Source organism: Artibeus jamaicensis, unplaced genomic scaffold (assembly GCF_021234435.1).
Source record: "Artibeus jamaicensis isolate MK-2021 breed Jamaican fruit bat unplaced genomic scaffold, CSHL_Jam_final scaffold_1019, whole genome shotgun sequence".
In the NCBI taxonomy this organism is placed as follows: Eukaryota; Metazoa; Chordata; class Mammalia; order Chiroptera; family Phyllostomidae; genus Artibeus; species Artibeus jamaicensis.
The window spans coordinates 31,134,006-31,159,149 of record NW_026522025.1 but is presented as its reverse complement, the minus strand read 5'-3'; the positions used below and the strand labels follow the sequence as shown (position 1 = coordinate 31,159,149).

General features: G+C 36.6%; 1 protein-coding gene across 1 annotated transcript in view; it reads left to right on the top strand.

Annotated features, from left to right (window-relative positions):
• COL24A1 (collagen type XXIV alpha 1 chain) overlaps positions 1-25,144 on the top strand; it is a 346,701-nt gene that overhangs the window by 305,659 nt on the left and 15,898 nt on the right. Inside the window, exons 48-57 of the mRNA XM_053655519.1 lie at positions 911-1,018; positions 2,273-2,380; positions 2,473-2,526; positions 2,991-3,053; positions 6,210-6,263; positions 11,397-11,432; positions 19,242-19,277; positions 19,381-19,407; positions 23,486-23,551; positions 24,183-24,351. Of these exons, the coding sequence (XP_053511494.1) occupies positions 911-1,018; positions 2,273-2,380; positions 2,473-2,526; positions 2,991-3,053; positions 6,210-6,263; positions 11,397-11,432; positions 19,242-19,277; positions 19,381-19,407; positions 23,486-23,551; positions 24,183-24,351 (721 nt within the window). The remainder of the gene's footprint in view (positions 1-910; positions 1,019-2,272; positions 2,381-2,472; positions 2,527-2,990; positions 3,054-6,209; positions 6,264-11,396; positions 11,433-19,241; positions 19,278-19,380; positions 19,408-23,485; positions 23,552-24,182; positions 24,352-25,144) is intronic.

Here is a 25,144-nt window from a genome sequence, read left to right as displayed (position 1 = left end):
GTCACTGCAGACGCAGTGCGACAAGAGCAGCAGGAAGCAGTGAGTGCCATCTAGAGTCTCAGCCACCACTGCTCAGCCTGCCTCACGTGCAAAGCAGCCATCATGGTGCATCAATGAATGACAAGGCTGTGCTCCGACAAAACTGAAATCCTAACTTCATGTCACTTTTACGTCTTGAAATATTCTTTTGATTTTTTTAACACATAAAAATGTAAAAACTGTTCTTAGCTCACAAGCTCTACAAAAAACAGGGGATGAATTAGATTTGTATTGTAAACCATGGTTCCATAGTTTGTCAAATGCAGGATTTGGCCTTGTGGAAATAGTTTTCTTATTTAACTTTATTCCTGATCACACTATTTGTAGTACATTTTCTGGAATCAAGCGTGATTGGGGAATAGAATAGTCTTCCTTCTCCACTGAGATATAATTGATATGACGTATTCATTTTGGTTGTACAGAATAATGATGCAATATATGCATATTTTGAGTAGCGATTGCCACAATAAGTCTAGTTAACATCCATCAAAATATTCTTTTTAAGGAGAGATTAATAAGTTGTACGAGTTGTCATGTATGCCAGAGTAGGATACAAAAATTTAGAATACAACAAATATACTTTACACATAGGCTACTTAAGTCAGAAGATGCTGGTGGACTTTGTACTGCCTTGGTATTTTCATTTTAAAAACCCAAGACCACTATGTTAACTATAATTAGAGATTTTGGGTGGACCAAAACAGTATTTAAATATTTCACTTATCTGGGAAAGAATCCCAGGACAACTTCCAAACCTGGGTAATGTGTTAACAGTGGCATTTCACAAGACCAACCCTCCCCATATTTATTGAGCCTGTGGATGGATTTTTTAGGAATTGCTCCAGTTTTCATTTCTTATGTATGTTGTTAGGGCATCAGAGGCAGCCCCGGAAGAACAGGGCCGACAGGTTCTCCAGGTCCTCAAGGAGCGAAGGGTTCATCCGGCCTCCCAGGAAGCCCAGGAGTTCTAGGTCCAAAGGTAATTTAAAGTTTCGTTCTGGGTGGTGAGCAGCAGTGACCATCCTTACTGGCCCTGCATTCATTGGCTAGAACACAGGATGGTAAGATTAATAGCTTTTAAGGAAATTTCGCTAATAATCAAAATACATTAGAAAAAAAGGAAAGTATGTGGCCTTGACATGTCCTCCTGGGACAGCTACAGTGCATGTACTGTGCCAGAACAGCCCTCAGTCCAGGACTGTAATGCTTTAAAAAATGCTCTTTGACTCATTTTGCAATTTTTTCCCTCTCTGTGTCATCCACCTTCTCAAAGAGATAAATCTTATTTACTTCCAGATATACTGACCAACCAATTAGTCTGTAAGAGTGCAGAGTATTTCTCAGAGTCGGAGGGACAGCAATTAAGTCTTGCGTTAACATTCATTGCATAGAGTATTGTCACATGTCAATTGGCATCCCAAACAAACTTCTCTTAGAAATATCTCAGCGCAGAACTGACCCAGACAGCCAAGGCAGTAGTCCAGTGCCTAAAGCTGTTTGATAAAAGCCTATGGTTCAGACATTGGCCCCTTATCATGATTACCTCTTAATTGACTTTCACAGTTCCATTCCTAAAGAGTTTTCACACAGTCTGACCTATACAAAGTAAACTCAAAATGCTTTCAGTCACAAGGTGACTCACATGCTTACTCTTTACAGTTTGAACCTCCTGTTAATGGTTATTCCATAAATATCTCTTTTCACTAAAACTCAGTGTAGCTGAGCAAATGCTAAAAGTGGGAAAAGAAATGGTGAGATCCCTACCTCTGAGGTGTGAACCTGCAGTGAAAGAACCCATATTTGTCAAGTCCCTGCCCTGTATCTTTATCTCAAGACAGTGAATGATAATTTGCTGATCTGAAAGAATCTTTGGTCACAGAAAAATAAAATCTCTCAAATAAAATACAAGTTTTATCACATATAAACACCCTCTCACTCATACTGCATCCTCTCACCTTTCTCTCTGCAGCCCCACAATCCGCCTCCTGAAGTTTTGTAAGAATCCCCTTCCCTCCTCTTTCCACACTCCAGACTACACTTAAATTTTCTTTCCCCACTGCTACACTTCTTATTTATTATAATCAAATATTACTTATGTGGAAAATATTGGTGGGGAGGCTGATCATGCCATAGTTGATTTCCCCAGTGCCTTGTTCTATGCCTGAGAACAGGCCTGTATTTGGGTTTCATTTGGGTTCTAAAGTCAAGATCACCTTTCTTTTTCTGTCCTTAGGGTGAACAAGGGCTACCTGGTCAACCTGGAATTCAAGGTAAAAGGGGTCACCGAGGAGCACAAGGTGATCAAGGACCAGGTGGAGAGCCTGGCCTGAAAGGGCAGCCTGTATGTACCAAGTCAGAAATTCACTAAGCACTTATTCTGCAGACGGGAACGCCACCACACAGTAATCACTGTCATGTCTGCTCACGTTGCAGGGAGAACATGGTGTTCAAGGCTTGACAGGCTTCCAGGGATTTCCAGGCCCCAAAGTATGTTTACATCATTTTCTGCTAACCTTCTAGCTAACCAGGAAAAAATATGTTGAAATTCTAATACTGAGTCTCTGACTTGAGCTCTTATTATTTTAATCTGAATGTTTTCCGTTAGTACAGAGTTATATATTTGAGTTTTAAACATGTTAGTTATAAAACTTATGTAACTACATATTTTTATATCAATTGTATTGAATAATTTGCTTTTGTCTCTTCTTTTCATTTTTCCTTCTATCTATCCATCTCTCACTCCCTCTGTCAATCCATTTCTGGCACATTTCAGAGTAAATTGCAGATCCGAGTACAATTACTCCAAAATACTTCAGCATGGACATCATTAACTATCACATTCCATTCTTTAAAAGGCAATTCTGAGTGTGTTGGCACAAGATTATTTCATTCGGGAAATGTTTCTACAGAGCTAAAGACTTTGTCTTTTTGGTTCTTTGCTGTGTTTCCAGGGTCCTGAGGGAGATGTTGGTGTTGCTGGAATATCAGGTCCTAAAGGCCCCGTTGGACAGAGAGTAAGTGTGAAGTGCTCCCATCTGCCCAGGAATTGGGATTCTTTGCTTATTTTAGGAATTGGGGTTAAGAACTCTAAAATTAATATACTCCAAATTAGCGACTTAATGAAAGGACTTTTAAGATAGAAACTTACTAGAACACATGCGGGATTCTTAACCTTTTTCAGTTCAGATAATAGTTTGGTCAAAAGACCCCATGGACCACCCACACTTTCCAGTTCTCTCTTTAAAAACATAATCATCAGAATTAATGTGAACCCTGCATCATGTATTTATTAACTCACACTAGGAACAAAAACATAACACAGTGTTATGCTATAAGCATTAATATGACCCTAGACCACCCCCGTGTACCACCTGGAGGAGGCTTGCCTATGACTACAGTTCCTCATTGAAAAATATTTCCTGATAGCTATGTTTCCCCAGCTCAGGGGTGGGTATCCCCAGAGAGTGATGAGGAACTGCTTAAAGAGTTGCAAAGATCAGGGTCCGAAAAACTCCAATTAGCTGTTTAGTGCCTGGAATTGCAAACCATAAAGAATACAAACAGGATAGATAAGCCACTAGTTGCTACTGCTTATTGGTTTATTTGGGGTTATTTTTTGCTTTTAGGGTTTATGCTTTGTTTCTTAACCATAGTCTCTTCGATATAGAGATGATCTATAAAACTGAAAAGAAAAAACAAAGCTGTGGAACACCGAACAGTGGTTTGGCTGTAGCAGTAGAGCACCTGCATGGCTTACTGCAGGCTAGGCCAGGGAGGAGAGACTGGGCAGAGGGAGGAAGAAGGAGAGTGATTCAGATGCAGGAGAAAGGAATCATGAAGAAGAACTTTGCAACTGAAAACCACTGTCCTTGCAGAAGTTTAAATGAAAAGTCAAATTTTTGAAATTCTGTGCCTCTTCCCCAACTCTTACAATAAATTCTTTTCAGTAATACAAAGAGCCATATTGCCATGGGAAATATTTATTTAAAGACCCCTCTCAACATTTCTTCAGGTGCAAATTTATTAGTTATTTTTATGATTTCTGAAGAACCATGGAAAATTGGTGCTTTCATGTAAAGTCCAATTCCTGATTACCCACAAGTGGGTTATATGTGATAGGCTTCTCTATGATAAATATTGCTTTAAGTCTCTACATGTATTAGGTTCCCCACTAATTAAAATTCATTCATTCTAATTTTATTAAGTTCTTAATTAACTTCTTTCTTGGTGTTATCAAAGAGAATTTGGCTGCCTGCCTAGCATCTGTCTCAAGCAGAGTCTTACCAAGTGCTGGGTATCTGTAGGCCAGACTCTGAGCCTATATTGCTTTGCAGCTCCAGAAACTTGATCAGCTCACCAACAGTAAAGTTCGGATAACTATCTCATAGATGCTAGTTTATTAGTGTGGGCATTTATTTGGTAAGTCATTACAGAGTCAAGTGGAAAGTCTTCATAGGCTAATATTTAGCAGAAAACTACCAGTACTGGTTTACAGTTTGTGTCCCTTATATCATTTAATTCCCATAAAAACCTTGTGAGAGATGCTATTATCCCTACATTGCAGGTGGGGAAACTAAGTCTCTGAAACTAAGTCTGCGGCTCAAGGTCACATATGGTTCTTATACACAGGAGACAGAATTTGAATCCACAACTGATTTAGCAGATGATATGTCAGAAGATTGCTTGCTAATTGCACAAATAACATATAGAATGGATAGTAAGTGGCCTAGTGTCTAGTACTTGCTAATAATCAATCAATAGTTGATTGTTAAGTTAAATTATTTGAAGTAGGAAATCTGGATTAATTGTCCTTTATTTCAAATACGCATTTAGAATTTAACTAGTACCAGCCATAGCACTTCATCTTTTGGACATATTTGGATAAACATAGACAGTTTTGGCTTTTTCGGCCTACTTTGTCAAGAGTCCATATATACCTCTCCATTCTTTTAACAAATCATTATTTCAGAGAGTTAGGTCACAGTCAAGTTTATTAGATTAAGGATTTCTTGACTTTCCTCTTTTTTTGGTGATAAGCCAGTCAGTTGGATATATTTGATTAGGTTAAGAAATCAACTTTCTTGATTTGATGTAAATTTTTGAGATTATGGTATCATATTTACAAATTATCACTTTAACTCAATCTTTGTGTTTTTATTGTTTTATTAAATGTATTTGGGGTGATATTGGTTAATACAATTATATAAGTTTTAAGTGTACAGTTAGTGCTATAACACATCGTTCATATATGGCATTGTGTGTTCACCACCCCAAATCCTCCATTAGATTACTTTTAGAGTACAAGTTGTTTTCTCTCATCCTAGGCCAACTCAATGTTAACACTATCTGTCAGTGCTCTGTATGGCATTATAATTATCTCAGTTGATAGTCTTTGTTGTACCTTGGCAGATGTTGGAAAAAGAAAAGGCTTGTTAGTTATCTACATTTATGTCTTCCGGGTTAATTGTGAATCAGAAAGTCTGAAATTTGCAGCCAGTGAAAGGGGAAGTGGAGATTGAGGGAAAACAACTAAAATAGATAGTTTGTATTCATTAAGAAATAACAGTTTGGGAGGAGTAGATCAAAAATCTAGCTTATTCAAGGTAATCATAATAATTAAATAAAAGCTTACAGTTTCAAAATCATTTGTCACATGTAAATATCACAGTGGCCCTGTGAAGTACTTTCACAGATAAAGACACTGAAGATTAGTCTGTCACATATGATGCCTTCTGTTTTTTTCTCATAGTTTCTCTCAATTCCATGCCACATGTCACTGAAACATCTGTTCCTTCAATATCTGTGATCTATGCAAAATTTTATCATTCTATGTAGTCTCTTTATATAAAGTAATTGCATTTTTATATAATGGCACATATATAATATAGCATTATTGGAGTTACCAGTACATGGAATTGTAATGCTGATTTATCAGTTTGTAAGGAGTTATACCAATGCAACTCTCCTGACAGGAAACTGTAATAATATGTAGAATTGGGCCACACACTGCAAATCAAAATCCCTATGATTTCTACTAATACTACAAGATTTTATAGTGAAAACTAAAATTAGGTAGACATGGACTGTTTTACCATTGCACAGGACATTTTCTAGAATTTTTCTGAATTATACTGACAATGAGAATGACTGTCTTTCTTTCACTCCAACAGGGAAACACTGGCCCCCTTGGCAGAGAAGGTATAACAGGCCCAACAGGTAGAACCGTAAGTTTGTCACCAGTACAGGTCTTTTTTTCTTTAATCTTATTTCTACAGCAGTCCACAAAGGACAATCCTGGGTATTTGAAAAGCAAAGGGCAAAACAGATGCGCGTTTTCATCTGGAAGGTGATTCCTAAGAATGTAGAAATCGCGTGTATTAGGAAAGCATGTACAGCGAGGTAGGCATTAAAACTGGGATTGATGAAGGAAAATAGAACTGGAGTTTGGAAGAGAGGTTGAGCATCATAAACATAATGATGATCACTAAAGGAATAAAAGAATCAGTATTCTGAAGGAAAGAGCATAGCAAAAGAAGAGCAGACAGCTGACATTTGAGTCTTTGGAAATGCCCACCCTAAAAGAAAAAAAAACAGTTGGTGGGAATTAGAAAACCAGAAAACTACAAGGTTAAGCCACATGAGTTTCAAGAAAGTAGGTAGTAGGAATCTCAGAGAATAAGTTGCAGTAGAAGAGAGTACAGATAAAATAATAGTAGGTTTTCTAAAATTCTTGCAACAAACTTTTGATGTAGATATTATTTTTTATACTTAAGACATAAGGAAATAGATGAGTTTTATCAGTTATGTTGTTATTCATGGTGATATAGCTAGTGAATTACATAGCTGATATTTCTTATTTCAAGGCCAGTGCTCTTTCCTCTGGGGAAGAAGCTGTGACAGTATGTGCCAGTGCCTTAAGAAATTTGGCAATGAAGTAAGATAAAAATGAGACAGCGTTTAGGGGGGGAGGTCTTGAAAGAATTTTACTGTACTAATAGTAAAAGATGCAAGAGCAAGAGCACAGTAGAGAGAGGCAAATTGAGATTTGGAGAACATTCATTCTCTGCAGGGAATTAATATTTTCAAGTACTCGAAAGTGTTAGACAAAGAGTTTTCAAATAGGAAGCGGGATGCCCCTATTTTATACTTACAGTATTAAGTATAGCTATTCTCTCTGCTAAAGTTAGAAGAGTCCACTGCCAAATTTACTGGATTTTTAATTTTAAAATGTTAAATGCATAAGTTGATGTTTTTGTAGACTTTCAGCATTTACCACTCAGCTCTATAATCTAAATCAGAGATTATAAGTGAGAGAATTCTCATATTTCAGTGGGTGGTTCTTCAGCAAACTTGGGAATACAGTCTTCTGATTACAGAATGATTTAGTCCTCTGTCAAAAATATGAAATATTAATTGGTTGAAAAAAACATGATAAAACATGGCTCAATTAAAATACCTGTTTTGTTTATAAATGGTTCCTTAGGGTCCTTATAATATTCAGCATGTACATTAAAATTTTTGTATATTCTATTTTTTCCTATTCCAGAAAGAAACTTCCAAGAAAAGTTTATTGTAAAAGAATAAGCATTTGAGAATGGCCAAAACATTGTGAAAGAAAATAGTGGTGGGGGATGAGAGACTTGTTTTTATAAATAAGAAAACAATACTTTAAAGTCATTGTAAATGCAACTATATAGTAGTACAAAGAAATGAATGAATTGATCAGTGTAATAGGCTAGAGCCCAGAGTTACATCTCAGAATAGGAATGTAATTATAACAAAAGTGATACATCAGTTGGGATAATTTTGGCTGCAAGTAATAAGAACCCTGAATCAAACTGCTTTATCAGTAAGGAAATGTGTGTCACCTTATGAAGAGCCCTGAGCTAAGAACTTCAGATTTGCTTAACTGAGTGAGTAGATCATGTTATTCAAGACCAGATTATTTCTGTATCTCTACTCTGCCATCCTTTTGCTGGCTTCATAATTACGTTTACAGCAGGATGGCTACAACTTCGCAGGAGTCACATCTAGAATAATGATCCAAAGTGAAAAGTGATCTATCTTGGGAAATATAAAGCTTTTTTCAGAAGTCTCCCATTGTATTTTTTATGTCTGCTGACCAGGATTCGGCCACACACTGACTCCTACACCAGTGACAGCAATGGAGATAGATTTTCTTGCAGTCCTGCCACCGTCTAGGAAACTGGAACCCTATTTGACCCAAGTTTGCTAAAAATCCTAGGTGAACTTTTAAAGACTTTACTGTAAAAAAAAGTGAAACAATTAAAATCTTAAGAAACTTATCTAGAAAACTAAATCATAGCTTAACGGTTGGGGAGTCCTTTTATATAAAATAGGAACATTTTTATAAAACATTTATATAAAACAGGAACAGAATTATAGAAATGGAGATCACATAGGAGGTTATCAGCAGAAAGGAGGAAGGTGGAAAATGGGGGGAAAGGTACAGGGATTAATAAGCATAATTGGTAGGTACAAAATGGACAGGGGGATGTTAATAATAGTGTAGGAAATGGAGAAGTTCTTCCATGCATGACCCATGGACATGAACTAAGGAGGGGACTGCTAGAAGGACGAGGGATGTTGGGCAGAGGGGGACAAAGGGGAAAAATTGGGACAACTGTAATAGTGTAATCAATAAAATATACTTTTAAAAAAGGATCAAAAATTAAAATAGGATATCAGAAAACTATAAATGAACAGAAAATATATATGAATACTTGAAAAAAAATTAATTTTATATGGAGACAGAGTCCATAAATAAAGTCAAAATAATATAGGGGAGGGTAAAAGTAGGTTTGCAGTTTGTATGAAAAATAATATAATCATTAATAAATAACAAGACAAGAATAAACTTTGTTTCACATATTCACAACTATAAAGCTATTTTTCCCACCCTTGTAAAAGTTGGGAAAAAGTAATTACAACATATAATAGGCTAATGAATAAAAAGCTCATACAAATTAGTGTGAAAAAGATAGAAAACTTAGTAGACAAAAACAAATTCAAAACATCAATAGTTATTTGAAAAGATCCTATCCTAACTATTAGAGAAATGCAAACTCAAATATTAATGAGATGTTACATCCAACCTTTCAGAAAAGAAGTTAAGAAGAATGGTACTCTCATTTATCACTGGTAGAAATGTGAATTGCAGCCTTTATGGAAAGATATCTATTAAAATATGCACAGACACACATACATACATGTATGTGAGGTCTGTCTGGAAAAAAATCCAACCATTGTTAATGTAAAGAGAACAGTTGTGTGATGTTGTAACCTGGCAGCCAAGGAGAGTGGACTGGAATGCACATATGAGAACAATGATGACTTCACTGTACTAGTCAGTGGGATGTAGATGCCACTGAGTGAGCTTGTGTATTGTGTGGCTGTCACATTCAAAATGATTAAGTGAGTAGAACAATGAATCATCATCAGATTTTGCATTAAGCTTGAACATTCCTCCATGGAAACTGCTTGGATGATTCAGAAGACTGCAGCTATGGGAAACTGGTGATTGGCAGCTTCATCAGGACAATGCACCCACTCATGCATCACGTCTCTTACAGAGTTTTTGGGTGGATCATCAAATCACTCAGGTGGCTGAGCCCCCCTACAGCCCAGATTTGGCACCCTGTGACTTCTGGCTTTTCCCAAAACTAAAATCACCTTTGAAAAAGAAGAGGCTTCAGACCTTTGATAAGATTCAGGAAAATATGATGGGGCAGCTGATGGTGATGGGGAGAACAGCGTGAGGTTCCAAAGTGCCTACTGAGGCATCACTGTCCTGTGTCCAATGTTTCTTGTATCTTGTATCTTCAGTAGATGTCTCTGTTTTCCATGTTACATGGCTGGATACCTTCTGGACAGATCTCATATACCCTTTGATCAAGGAGTTCCACTTAGAGGAATTTGTCCCATAGAAATAAAGGCACTCAATATACTAAAGAAATTTTACAGAGGTTTTTTTTTTTCCACAGCACTGTTTTTATTGGCAAAAAAGGCTTAAAATCACATAAATGCTCGTATGTAGAAGAATCATGGAATAACTTGTGGTCTAACCAATTTATGGAAAATAATGCAGTTGTTAAAAAAGAATTAGTTTATTTAGTTTGGCTGACTTGATGTTGTTTTATGGCATGTTGTTAAGTATGAAAAATCTGATGCATAGAAGAGTATATAATAAGATTATATTATATTAAGAATAAGATTAACAGAGGATGATAGTACATGCACACTTCAGAAGTATGCCCTCCCATTTGTTGTGGTGTGCATGCAATTTCAAACAACCATTCAAAATAATTTCTATCAGAATTTTTAATACAAAGATATTTATCACAGTATTATTCATCATGAAAAAATAGAAAAAGTCTAATAGGGAAATTCAACAAAACATTATAATAGTTTATTAAATAGCAGATAAACATTATAATTACCTAGAGGAATGTGGATTGATATGGAAGAACATGCATATTATATTGTGAACAATAAATACATGTTACAGAAAAGGTGAATAGTATTATCTCATTTTTTTACTAAAACTTGCATCTCTAATTTCCACAAGGAAGAACACAAAAATATTAACAGTGTAAAAGCAGTAGGTCCATTAACAACAGCAGAATACACATTCTCTTCAAGCGGACATGCAACAGTCACCAAAACATCATATTCTGGGACGTGAAACAAATTTTATTAAACTTAAAGAACTGAAGTCTAAAATCTGTTCTCTGGCCATAATGGAACTAAACTAAAAATCTATAAACCAGAAACATAATAGGAGAATATTTGAACACTTAAAAACTAAACCACACATATCTACATAATCCATGTATCAAAGAGAATGTTTAAAAGAAAGAAATTATTTTAAACTGAATGAAAATGTATGTAACATATCAAAATGTGTGGGCTATAGATTAGAAGGAGGAATAGAATGCAAAGATGATAAAGGAGGAAACATCTCTCGAGACCAGGTCTTCAAAGGCCGAGGAAAACAAATATCGGAAGAACTCAACCTGTATTTCTTTTCTAAATTGTTTTGTGTCGAATTGTCACTCAGCTATTTCGAATTAATTGAATAAATAAGTAGCCTGTTATACCTGCCTCAGGTTAAGGTGGAGCTAGGGATTGCAAAACAGATAGCATGATAAATGAAAGGACTGTTTTTGTTTTTGTCGTTCCTTTACTTAGGAAAGAAAACTAGAATTTATATGAATTTACTAAACAAGTCTTGCTAGAATAAAAAAAAGAAAAACAAATTATGTTTCTGTTTACAACCTCAGCTACAACTGATAAATAACTATGAATAACACTAATGTAACTTTTTTCTCTTTTAGGGACCCAGAGGTGAAAAAGGCTTTAGAGGTGAAACTGTAAGTTTAACTAAATATGTGGTTATAGTATCACTTGTCCCTAAGCTATAAGCTTCATGAAAGCAAGAACCTTGGTGTGTTCATCATGTATCTAGTACTTGTGGAATAAAAATAAAGTTACATTTTTTCAGGAAGTATATAGCAGTGAAACCCTATAAAGCCTAAACATATTTAAGAACCTGCCTGTCACATTCTTCTCGGATCCCTGTGTGAAATGGAATATTTGCCTTATCAGGCATCAGGAGAAGAGGTGTGAGCCTTCTTCACTAGTGCTGCAAGAGCACTGCCAAGCCACTTTATATATATATATATATATATAGATATATATCCATTATGTCCAGTCAGAACCAAGAGGGCTGCAGAGCAAAAGGAAATCATTGGTTGTAGGCATTATATTTCACCCAGTCCAAAACAATGGTGAGCGGCTGGGTAAAAAGATACACAGCTATTTGGGGACCTACATAGCTCCTGCTGCCACTATTTCCTACTTTTCTGAATATCACTTCTTCTGAGTTGAAGATGTTCTGTAAAGGGTCCACTTTCCCAGAGGAGACCTATTGAGCTTTATAAAGCAGCAGCCACAAACAAGGCAGGCATGGAGTGAAATGAGGGAGCTAGAAACCAGGAACAGAAGGTACATAAGAATAAACTTAGAGATAGCAGTTAAGTCTTGATGAAAAGGTGGTATGATTACACAGTGACAGCTGAGATTTTTGCTTTGCATTGTGGGGTATGCTTGAGCTACAGAACAAGTTCCAGTTATATTAAATAGCAGAAGAATGGAAATTATGTGATTTCAGATAGCCTAAAAATCTCCAAAGGGCATTAAAATAAATGTGTTTAATTTGCAAAAATACAGTCAGTCCTCACATTTTCTCAGCAGACTTACTAGACCAGGAAGCAAGGGAGTATGCACACAATGAAGCCACATTCCCCGGGAAGAGAAGAGAGGGGAAGGGGAAAGGAGGGAGGCGTGGGATTAGCCCATTTCCCAGACCTGTCTGTCTCAGCTGCCGACCTGACCCACCCTCTCCAGGTGGGACGTAAGTTGCCATCAGGATGAGGAAACCTCAAATATCTGTGACAATGTCAAAACCATCTCATATGGAAAAAAAATTCATTGGCTCTGATGAGCTACAAATCCAATGGATTATGCAGGCAATCTTACATTGCACTGGTAGAAACACAGCATCCAAAATAAAGCAGGTAGTGGCAACAGGTAGGCCACCCCCCTGAGGGGAACATGGACAAAATTAAAGAACAGTCAGAGGATGGCTCTCGTAGATGGGTGGTGTCTGAGACCCGTGTTCCAAAAAATCCAGTTGAAATGCCTGAAATATTTAGCCTTTACCATACCGCAGGCTCATCATCCTTCTCCTAATTCTTTGTTCTCTCTTTACTGCCTGGCTTTTGCACTTGATTTTTCTCATCGGTACTATTTCTTCCTGTAGTTCCTACTTATCTTGAGGTTTCATTTAAAAGATCATTTGTTCAGGGTGGTCTTGCTGTTGTTTAAGTTCCACCCCGCTGCCACCTGTGGACTTAATACCTGGTACCCAGAACCGAGTGCAATGCCCGGCAACTCTTCTTCAGTTCTTTGCTTAAATGTCTGCTTACCAGAGAGGATTTTCCTGACCAGTCCATAAATAGCGATACCCCCACCTGCCTGAGATTCCCTGTTTTTCCTTTACCCGCTTCCTTGCCACCTGACATGCTACGTATGTATTAGGATTTTTTGCTGGTTGTATCTCCCCACAGTGCAATGTAGGCTCCATGACACAAGCATTTCATCTGTTCGTTCTAACGCTGTGTCCCCAACACCTAAGGCAGTGCCTGTCTTATAGTGAGTATTTGATAAATATTTAACAAATATTAACAGGCAGTGCCTGTCTTGATAAATATTTAACAAATTATTAGTAAAATGATTAGAGAAGTCTTGGGTATTGGGAACATGATAGTTGTCTTCAAATATTGGGAAGATTTTTCTCAACAAGAAAGAATATATGTAAGTAACTCTAGAAAATAAAATTTAAATGGTTTATTTATTACATTGAATTTTCAGTTTCCTTGCTTAGCTCTCTGAGAGATGGTGAATTTTGTCATACCACATAATCCCCAGTCTACAAAAGTACTTGGCACGTAATATCACCAAGTAGGTACTTATTGGCTAAGTGTATGGAATGTTGAGGCCAATTTCCATACTATAATGAGCTGTCATATAATAATGAACTGCTTTAAAATAAGTCAGTTTTGTGAGATAGTAAGTATCTGTCAGTAGAAGTTTGTATCTCTCTGAGTAACTGGACTAGTATTTCTGTCCTGAGTATGGAATTAGAATATGCCTTTAGAGTCTCTTTCAGCTGTAAGGGTTTGTGATTCTACATAAAAAATAATAAATAAATGAGCAATTCATAAAAGAAGAGCAAATGCATAGGACATAAACAACAGTTCTTTAAAGCAGAAATTAATTCTCATCAGCTCCAGTGACTCTTCTGAATCCGCCCACTTCCCTCACTCTTCATCCCTGACACTCTTATCTAGATCACCCCGATGTCTCCCATTTTGTTTATTCCACTTTCCCCACTACAGCCCATTCTCTACTTAGCAAGCGGAGTAATACTGTAAGAGGCTAAGTCAGATTATATCACTCCTCTCCTTAAAACGTCCCTCTGTCTCCTTCTTGCACTTAGAATCACATAGCAAGTAGTGATATTGTGGAAGCATAAGTCAGATCACATCACTCCCCTCTTAAAACCTCCTTATGCCTCCTTCTTGTACTTAAAATAACATCTACATTCTTCCCTTGCTCTCCAGTGCCCGACGTGAGCTAGCCCAGTTTACCTCTCCAGCCTCACACACCACTTTCCCTTTGCCAACTGTGATGAAAGTCTTTCTCTCTCTGGAACATGCCTTCCTTCTACCTAGAATATTCTTTCACCTCCTCTTCAGATGACTGGTTTTACCTTACTATTCAGGGGTCTGCTCAAATATCACCTTAGAGAAGCCTTTCATGACCACCCTGTCCTGATATTTCTGGTCATTCTCTCTTTTACAATACCCAGTTTTGTATTGCTCTTCATAGCACTTAGCAACTAACTGAAATTATTTCTTTTCTGTCTCCTCTGCTAGAATTTAAATGTCATGAGAGCAGGGAACTTTGTCTGATACACTGGTTATCAGTGTCCAGAACAGAACCTGCTAGGTAGCAGGCATTATTTGCAAAGTGAATTGATTAATCAATGTGTATTATTCCCTAGAATTAAAAACTAAAATTAACAAGTATTAAAATTCTAGCCAGTAAAGTAGTTTTTCCTGAATTAATATAGTTGTTGGTCTTTTGCTCTGTGGGTTACCATAGTCCTCTTCATAATTAAGGCACAAACTTCCAATATCCAAGGAGGAGGTGAAAAATGGTAATTAGTGTAGACAATAAAATTAGTGCAAATAAAAGGATTAACTGGCACATTAGTATTATTAGTTTATTCTGGTTTTATTATTGAATAACTGGCATTAAATGTCTTTTATCCCCTCTCTTCTTCTGATTCCTTTATAGTGCAAAGGGTCTTATAAAAGTAATCTTTTAATCCTTAGAGATCATGTGCAATTAACTTAATCCCAAAAATGTGCAAGTAAGCCTTTCTGCTTGCATTTTACAAAAAGGTTAACATTTTTACACCTCATCAAGACTTTTTCTGTAATTCTACAGGCTTTGTAAATCTTATTTTTTAAATTTTCCATAAAGCTAGTGTAAGAATTTAGGAAGCTATGCTGTTCTTACCAACTTTCATACCATCATGACTCAGTCCCCCAAAACAAAGAAGTTTAAATCTCATTAAGCAACACAGGAAAAGAATTCCCTTTAGCATAAGTTTGGGTTTCTTGGTTAGAAAGATTCATTTTTTTCTACAGTTGAATATCATGAACTCTAGTATTGATCTCACGTAGGTCCTCTTTACCACTGAGAAGTCTGTTTCTGCCTTGCCATGTGTCAGAGAGTTCCTGACCCTCCTATTCTATGCCGATTTCAGGGCTGCCTGCCTATGTGCTATTCTAAAAATAAGTCCCTGAATTCATGCATTTATACTAAATCGGTGATTTTCAACTGGTGTGCTGCAAGAGGTATGCTGGTGTACAGCAAGGATTTTTAAAACATGCAGTACCTGACTGTTTAGTCTGGGCCACTGACCTTTCTTCCATTGGATTGTCAAATTAAAAAAAAAAATGACACCAGTCAATACAATAGCTGTCTGGTGTGAATGAATAAAAATTATATCTACACTTTTTGTCAGATTGGCAAAAATATATTTTTGGTGTGCTGCAGAATTTTAATAATTAGAGTATGCGTGACTTGAGATGAAAAAGGTTGAAAATTTCTGCTCTAAATTGAGCCGGAGTTTTGTGATATTCTGAGGAAACTTCCAAGTAGGTAGCATGTAAAAGTCCCTACTCTTCCCTACTTCAAAACTGTTGTGCTAATAACAAACTTGAAAGGTTACAAAAATCTCCTGGTTTCTGTTAGGCTCCAAATACTTTTAGAACATGATTGAGTCATTTTTGAAGTAATTCACTGATTCCATCCTAGTTATATGACTGTCTAATAAATCTTATCTTATATTAACAGAACTCCCAGTTCAACCCTCTAAACCAGTGGTTCTCAACCAAAAGCTATTTGGTCCTGCCCCACAGGAGACATTGGAAATGTGTGGAGACGTTTTTTGGTTGTGGCAGCTGGGGAAAGGGGGAGTCGTTAGTGGAATCAAACACCAGTGGTGCTGCTGTACCTCCTGTAATGCAAGCTTCCAGACTTGTAAAGGAGAAAGGGGAAGCTCTCTTTAACTAGTGCAGTTTTCAAATTATGATGCTAAATCGTGAATGCATTTACATAAATGCAAATTCTGAATGCTCAGGTTAAGGACATGGATTTGTCATTATTTTCAAAATCTGATGATAAAATATATTATTTTTGGAGGATCATCAGTAAATTCTGGGACTAACCCAAAAAGAGTCTGTTTTCAAAGGTAGTGATTTGACTATAAGGAAAAAAAATACCATAACCATTCACATCAATTTGATTCCCTTTAGGAAATTAAGATAGAAAAATCATAGTTTTATTATTAACTGCTTTATATCGTATCCATAGAGAGTGAATTGCTTTTCTTTAATGGCTCACTAGTGAGAGGAATAAAAAAGAACTAAGGAGTGTTATATTGTTGGAATAATACCTTGTTGTACGTGGCTGACTGCCCTGCTCTGTGCGGTCGTCTCACCGGGGTTACCCTGCCCCGTCTTGTTTGGTTTGCAGCGTCTCTCGAGCATATTTGTGGTGACGTGACTTACTCTGGGAAACCAGCTGAAATGAGCTCAGTAAAATCAGCAGTAGAAGTGGTCTTCTTTCTATGATACATTTCCCTTTCAAAGATCAGAGAGGAGATATGTATTTTGTACTGAATCATCAACAAGATTTTTGAAAGTGTCAGAAATGTGCTAAGTAGGGTGAAATGTCAACTGTTTGTTTTTACCCTGTTGATCCAGAATGGAGACGCATACACAGCCAAATCTACTCTGAGCCTCTATATACCAAAATAACTTTCCCATAACTTACCATGCAGCTTCTGAGGTACATGTTTTAGACATTCTCTGCTGTAGATCGTAATAATATATTATGCAAATTAAGAAATGTCCATCTAGTATGGTCTTGGAGTACTCTATCCTTTTTACATTACTATGTGGTGTTTGTTCTAGTTGTCACAATACATTTAGAATCAACAGCTTTGGCAATAAAACATGCTTAATGCATGTGAAGCATAGGAACAAATTTATTCAAAACTCAGTGGAAGATAAATTTTGCTTTTGCATCTTTCAACCATAACATTCAGTTGGCCATTAAGCAAATCAGATTTTGAGTAGAAATTCTTTTTTAAATTTTATTGAGGTAACATTGGTTAATAACATTATGTAAATTTCAAGTATTCAATGTTATAATTCAATACCTGTATACCCTACTGTGTGATCATTCCCAAAAGTCTAGTTTCCATCTGTTACCATATATTTGATCCCCTGTACCCATTTTACCCTCCTCCCTCCCCATTCTCTTCTGGTAACCACCATTCTGTTGTAATTGCTGTTTTATTATTTTGGAAAATCTCAATATAACTTTTCACATTTTACTATACACATATAACTATTCTAATTCCTAAATTATTACCAGCTAATTTTAATATTATTCATTCATTCAGTAACAGTTTTTGAAACACCTACTGTGTATTAGGTACTATTCTTGTTCCAGAAAGTGAAGATGACTAACTCACTTTTAAGGGTCCTTAGGGATTTTCCAATGTTGTGGAATGCAGAAGGGGTTAGTTGAGCAAGAAGGAGGTGACGTGGGGGTAGGCAAGGTAGGTACAGTTTTAAAGAAGTATTGGAAGGGGAATGGGAGTTAAACAGATAGAAGATGTAAGAAGGAATATTCTTAGTGAGGAAACAGCAAGTGCAAGAGAATCCACATGAAAAGCTTGGAAAATTCAGGGATCTATAAGTAGTCGGTTACAGGTCAAGTGTCAATGTGTTGAGGGGAGCTAGTGGAAGTGGGACCCAGATTTTGAAGAGAGGCAGAGGTGCACATTATCTTAAAACATACTTTTGTATCTAGTTGACTTGAATTTTTATCCTAGCTGCCCCTTATTTGTGGTTATTTAACTATTCTCTTTTCTTGACTGTAAATGGAAAGTGAGCACAAACTTGGCATTCAACGAGTTATTGATAAATAAGCACACAACTTGGAATATAGTGAGTTCTTAGTAAATGGTAGCTATCACTATTAAGAAGTTCTTACTCTGTTATCTAAGCAATGAAGAGCCATTGAATGATTTTAACTAAATAATCAGAGAGTTAGATTTCCATTTTATAAGTATAATGTAGTTAGCATAGTAGAGAGACTAGGGCACGCAGGGAGTCAGATCGCAAGCCCAGGCAAAACACGATGTCTTAGCTGGGACAGCTTTGACAAATTGCTATCAGCTGGATGGCTTCAACACATGTATCACTCACAGTTCTGGAGGCTGGGAGGTCCCAAGTTGAGGTGCCGTCAGATTTGATGTCTGACAAGGGTCCTCTCCCTGGTTTTTAGAAGGCTACCTTCTTGCTATATCCTTACCTGGTGGGGGGAGAGAGATCATCTCTCTCGCGTGTCTTCTTATAAGACCACTACCATTCATAAGGGCTCCACGTAATCTAATTTCCTCACACAGGTCCCACCTCTGAATATCATCACTTTGGGGATTAGGACTTCAGTGTATGAATCTGGGGAAAACAAACATTCAATTCACAGCACGTGATTAACATAAAACTAAGACTGTTGCTGTAAGAATGGATATGCAGTATTTTGGAGAGATTTGGAGGTGAAATTAACAGTAGTTGATAACCAAATTATAGGTGGATGTTAAAGATAAAAACATCTAAGAACACTGAAGTCTTCATTGGATAATTAGGTAAGTGGTAGATAGAAATAACAGGAAAAACACACTTAGACAATGTTAACATTTTAAATGTTATATTTATAATGGTATGTTAACGTGAATAAATTCAGTTTCTAATATTAATAATACATGAAAATAAATATCCAGCTTGTTCATGAATATGGGTGAAAACTCAATGCAAGAACATATAACTTCAAATTACTGAAACAACTTTGTATCTTAAGACTCGCCTCACACAAAGAGGCAGTGACAGAGGCTGGATCTTTGCTGTCCTGTTTACACCGTCCAAATGCATAATGTTTACATGCTGTGCTGTGTCTCCATTTCTCCTTAGGGTCCCCAAGGGCCACGGGGTCAACCAGGGCCTCCAGTGAGTTTATTTATATTTATATCTGTTTATCATTGATGCTTACATGTTTACCTGGCTTCAGATATCTGTTAAATAAAACCTTTTAAAATTTGTTGTGTTGTAGGGTCCACCTGGAGCACCAGGCCCAAGAGTAAGTTTTTTTTGTTTTGTTTATCTCAGTATATCATGTTGACTTTTTAAAGCTTCCATTAACTCCCTAGCTGCCCGCTTGGCTACCTCTGTTCTTTTTGCTAATCTAGTATAGAACCTTCCCAGCTATAATAACTTCAAGTCCAAGCCCCAGATTTCTTGTGTGTGAAATGGAAATGGTTTTAAATAAGAAGTTATCTGCCTCCATTTCTTCACATTTCTGGGTCCTAGTTCTTTATTTTTAAATGTCCTTTTTTACCAGCCAGAATTATACACTTTCTAAGCTTTACATGAATCTTTCTTATTTGCTGGTAGCTATAGAAGCCCTCAGACTTCTTATGTATTTGCTCTTTATGTATTACAACCCAAAGCTTGCTACCCTTATCTTTGAGACACAGTGCTTCTGTTGCTTCATTATCAGCTATTATCCTGGCCTCCAATGTTCCAAACTCAGTTTCCCTTATACTTCGTATCCATGTTATCTTCCTCACCCATGCCCCACCCCACTTCTGTAGCATCCTGGTCAAATATAATGGTTCTTGGATAGATTTCGGGCATAAATGAGATTCACTGTTAGCTTCACTGTCCCAAACAAAGGCCAGTTCAGTGCCTTCCAAGCCTTACTTATTTCCACAAGCTGCTGTAGTGTCATTTGTATCTTGGACAGTTCTAGTTGGTGGGTCACTGTGGCCTACTCTCAGAAGGTCAGGAACTCTTCATGCTTCTCAGCTTTTCATTGGGATAGGGAATAACTTTCAAGCAAAGTGCCAAAAGGAAGATTGTCTCCTTGGAAATGGGAGATTCATTTATCTATGATTTTTAAAAGTCACTTCCCCTTTCTGTCCACCTGACTAATGGGGATTGAAACCGTCCCTGGAGCAAACATCAGTGCAAGTGTTTGACTTTAAATTGTTACATTGCTTTCGACCTCTCTGTTCTTCTTCTTCCCTGGGTCCCCACAAGACATGGGTCACTAACGCCCTCATCAGTTGCCTCTCCAGCTCACGACTGTGACACAGCTGTCGTAGCTGCCTTCCTAAGAAAAACCAGTTCTAAAAGATCATGCATCATTGGCAAATTAGAGGCGTTTAGTGAAAATTTTCACATGGGAGTAACCAAACTTTGGGGGAAAATATTCCTGTCTCGCTTGGAAAATATTTGTATGTGTTCTTATACAGCTGAAATGAAGTGGGATACATGGCAGGTATTTTGCTCTGAACACACTGTGAATAAAAAAAGCATACACTTCAAGAAATTATTAGGAGGATTAAATGAGAAAATATATGTGCTTGCCAGATTATGGTTGCTCAAGTAATACTGGTTTTGTTGTTTCCTTCTCCTTCTCTCCTCTCCGTCTTCCTTTCCTTGGCACACGTGACACCTGGCTTCCTTACACTGTCCTTGCGGGGCTTGCAGAGTGCGTTGCAGGGAAGGTGCCCCGCAGCCTTGAGAAAAGACTTCCAGAGCAAAAGTTTAAATGACAGTGAGAATATACCTACATGGTATTTCTAAACTCAACTTATGGTCACATCTTCTGTGGAACTCTTCTTAATTCTGACCCCTTATCACACTGCCAGAGAGAACTGATCATTTCCCTTTCTTCAATCATACTCATTTATTTTCATGCCAGTTTTCTCTACTAGATCATGAACTCTCTGAAGGTAGGGACTATTTTTTTTTAATTTTCCATTCAAGCTTCTAATAAGTTCCTATTGAATTAATAAATAACTATCTAAATACCAAAAAAAGCAAGCTATATCTCTTAGAAAATTTCAGTAGGAATCTTCCAAACTAGCAAACTTTGCTTGGAGGAAAATTAAAGATAGGAGTTGTCTTGATAATTATTTAGTAATTAGTTCAGAGTATTATATGACTTATTATTGGTGGATCATGAGACCAATTTAATGATACCATTTAGCATGTTTTAATGAAATAGAATAGGAAAAATATGAGGAGTGACTGTTTAGTAGTACAGGGTTTCTTTCACAGTTGATAAGAAGGTGCTGAAATTAAATAATGGTAATTTTTGCATTGCATAGTGACTCTACCAAAAGTAACTGAATTGGACACTTTAAAATGGCTGAAATGATGTGTCATATATTAAAACTAAAGTAGCATATAACAGATTGAATACAGAAGCAAATAAGGGACATTATTTGAGACATTAAAGAGATGTACCAAGCGTAAAACAGTACCACTCTTATCACATTATTTTTGTTTTGGAAAATGCAATTAACCAGAGGAGAGGGGAGAGGGAAATAACATGGGAAAGAAGGGAAAGGGTCGTAAATGAATATGTATAAAGGACTGATGGACAAAGCTAAAGGAGGGGAGGACTGAGGGTGGGAGGTGGAGGTGGGGAAGTGGTGGTAGGAAAATGAAGACAACTCTATTGGAACGTCAATAAAAGAAAATTTTAAATAATTTATATTCACATAATAGAGTTCTTGTCTTAAAGTAGTCAATATAAATAGTTTTAAATTTTAATTTCTACTATGTTAAATATTAAAAGTTGTAACTTAGATAAATGAAAGTTGTTTACAATCCTTAATAATTTTTAAAAGTGCAAAAGGATTCTAATTGTGCAAAGTCTGAGAACTGCTCGGCTAGGTTGTGTAAGATTAAAAGCCCTATTCACAAACCAACTGGAAAAGATGAAGGTGACTATTGTTAGTGCTTAATTTAGTTGCCTGTATTTAGTGCCAATATTTTTGTGTGACTCATGTCCAAAATCTCCCCATTCACATAGACGTGGGGGTCAGAATTGTTTAATCTGCACAGAACCTTTTAGGCTAACACTTTCTGCTTCTTATACAGGCCGTGCTGGCCCGTCTAATGGCCTGTGCGCAAGGCTGTTACCTCTGCCTGGAAAGCCCTTCCACCCCTTCTTGTAACAATTCATATTTGTTCTTTATGTCTCAGCTGAGCTGTCACAATCTCAAGGAAGCCTTCCCTGATCTATGCCTTCCAAACCTCGTATGTCTTCCAGAGTTGGTTCAGATTCCTCCTTTCTCTCAGAGGTTCATGTGTTTTTCTTTAATGGCACAAATCACAATTTGTTATTATGTATTTTTTGAGTTGATTTGGTTAATGCCTTTCCCTCTGTTTAAACTTCAGCTCCACAAGAAGTGCTTCTTTTTTGCTTACCATTCTATCCTCAATTTGTATCATAGTGTTTGGCAGCATGTATATATATACAGAATGAGTCAATTATTCTCCAATATGAAAACCACATGTTGAGGCAAGGTAAAGTCCATTTTATTAATTGTGCCATCATTTTAAGTAGTTTTTCAAATTACCAACCATGAGCTATGAAAGATCTGGTGAAAACAGTTTCTATTATATAGACCTCTAAGTAAAAAGATTATTAGCAATACAAGTATTCTGAAAGAAATTAGATTGCTTGATCTGCTTATAGAGATGTGCTTTCTCCCAACACATGCTTCTTAGTTTCCAAGTTATTTTTTGTTAAAAAACTAAAATATAGAAATACTTTTACTAATGGTTATGTCTTTTCTCTAAAAATATCTCTTATTAAATGCAGAAGGAGATTGGATTTATACCGTATTATTTCTTTTGGGACTAATGGTACATTTTCCAACTTCAGAAATTGTTTTTAAGACCGCAGAAGTATCGGATTAAACTAATGTGACTACCTCAAGACAGTAGTATTTTATTCTATTTTCCTTCCAAGAATATAACTTAAAAATTATTACAGTTATTTATTCTCCACTTTACAATTTATTAACTAAGGGGATCATATTTCATTCTTCTTCCATCGGAGTAACTTCTGGTGTGTTTTCACGCAGCAGAGACAAACCGTTTTTCATTTGAGGGCTCTAGACTTTGGTCCTGTTTTAATTAGGAAACTTTTGAAATTTGGATGAAGGCAGCATATTGTCCTTTCAGATGGCCAGGCAGTATGTGCAAGATCTGTCCAACTGTAAGAGGTACCAGCCGCTTTCAGATAATGAGTCTAGTATACTTTTAACAGCGGAGCTTTCAGAATTTATAGCCTTCGCTTCAGAGCACTCAGTGTTGATCTTATTGCTGATCTCAAATGGTTTTGTTTTACACAGAAACAAATGGATATCAGTGCTGCTATTCAGGCCTTGATTGAATCACATGCCACCCTACAGATGGAGGTAATATATCTGGTTTTATTTACATTGGCAGTTGCAATATACAAATTAAGCAGAAATTTTCTTTGGAGGCCAAAACGTAGCTTTATCTCAAATATATTTAAAACAGATTTAAAAGAATAAAACCATTTTAAGGACAAAATTAATGATTTTAATAAACAGAAATATATACACAGGATATTTTAAGGAATGCATTTAAAACAAAAATGTCATATCGTTAAATGGATTTCTTAATAAGGAATTTGGTGCTGTAGAGGAAATACTTAAATGAACCTGTCCACTTCTTAAAATGAGACCTAGTATCACTACTTATTTGTCCTATTTAGACTAATTATTCAGTGTATGACTTTTAAAAACACTATGAAGTAGGCATAGTAATTATTAAGTTGTGTGCTGCTTTGAAAACTAGACTCTTGAGAGTGAATTTAATCTCTATTCAGAATCAAAATTGATCAGACTTACACACTTGCTTATATGTGCATATCCCCTGCTTTTCACATCCTGCTCCACAGTCATTGCACACAATAGGAATGCATTCTTTTCGGCCTTGATCCCTGTTGATCATTAGAGTTACCTATCATTGATGGCTATGCTATGCATTTTTGCTAATATGATTTTTATGATGACTTGGCAGAGCTACCAGAATACTGAAGTGACTTTAATTGACTACAGTGCAGAGATATTCAAAACCCTGAACTACCTTAGCAAGCTATTGCACAGCATCAAGAATCCTCTTGGCACACGAGATAACCCAGCACGAATCTGCAAAGATTTGCTTAACTGTGAACACAAAGTATCCGATGGTAAGTTCCTGGTTTCCTCTAACTCTGATGTATAATTTCACTTCATCATTTCAGTGTGTTTGAGATTTGCAGTATATTCATTCCAACTAGTAATTATTTCGATAACTGTAATTTATCAAAATCATTTTAATGTCCGTTTTAAGAACCAAAGTCTCTTTGTGGGAGACATGCTTCTGATGTCAAACTATCTTTTCCTAAAGCTTCACATTACAAAGGTCTTCTACTACCCATCTTTGTTGATCCCTAAGTTCCCCCACCCCTTGCTATATCACTTGCTTATACTTTTTTCTTAAGCTGTATCATATTCATATTAAAATTAAAATAGGAAGGAAGGGCTTTGGGGTTGACTGGACCACCTCTCAAGGCTACCAAATTTGGCAATATAAAGAAAAATGTCATAGACCTCCCTCCACCATACCTCCTAAAATTAGTTTTTGCACAAAATGAAATTTAAACCTTCATTTTATGATCAGTGACTATGAAAATGGAGTGATTTGTTACACTTTGAATTTTCTCATCTCCAAAGGGTACCCTAATACTCATTAACTTAAGGCACAAAAGCAAATTTAGAGCCCTGGCTGGTATGACTCAGTGGATTGAGCACCAGGCTGTGAACCAAAGGATCACCGATTCAATTCCCAGTCAGGGCACGTGCCTGGGTTGTGGGCCAGGTCCCAAGTAGGGGGCATGTGAGAGGCAAGCACACATTGATTGTTTCTCTCTCTCTCTTCCTCTTTTTCTCTCTGTCTAAAAATAAAATAAATAAAGTCTTTTTTAAATTAATTAATTTATT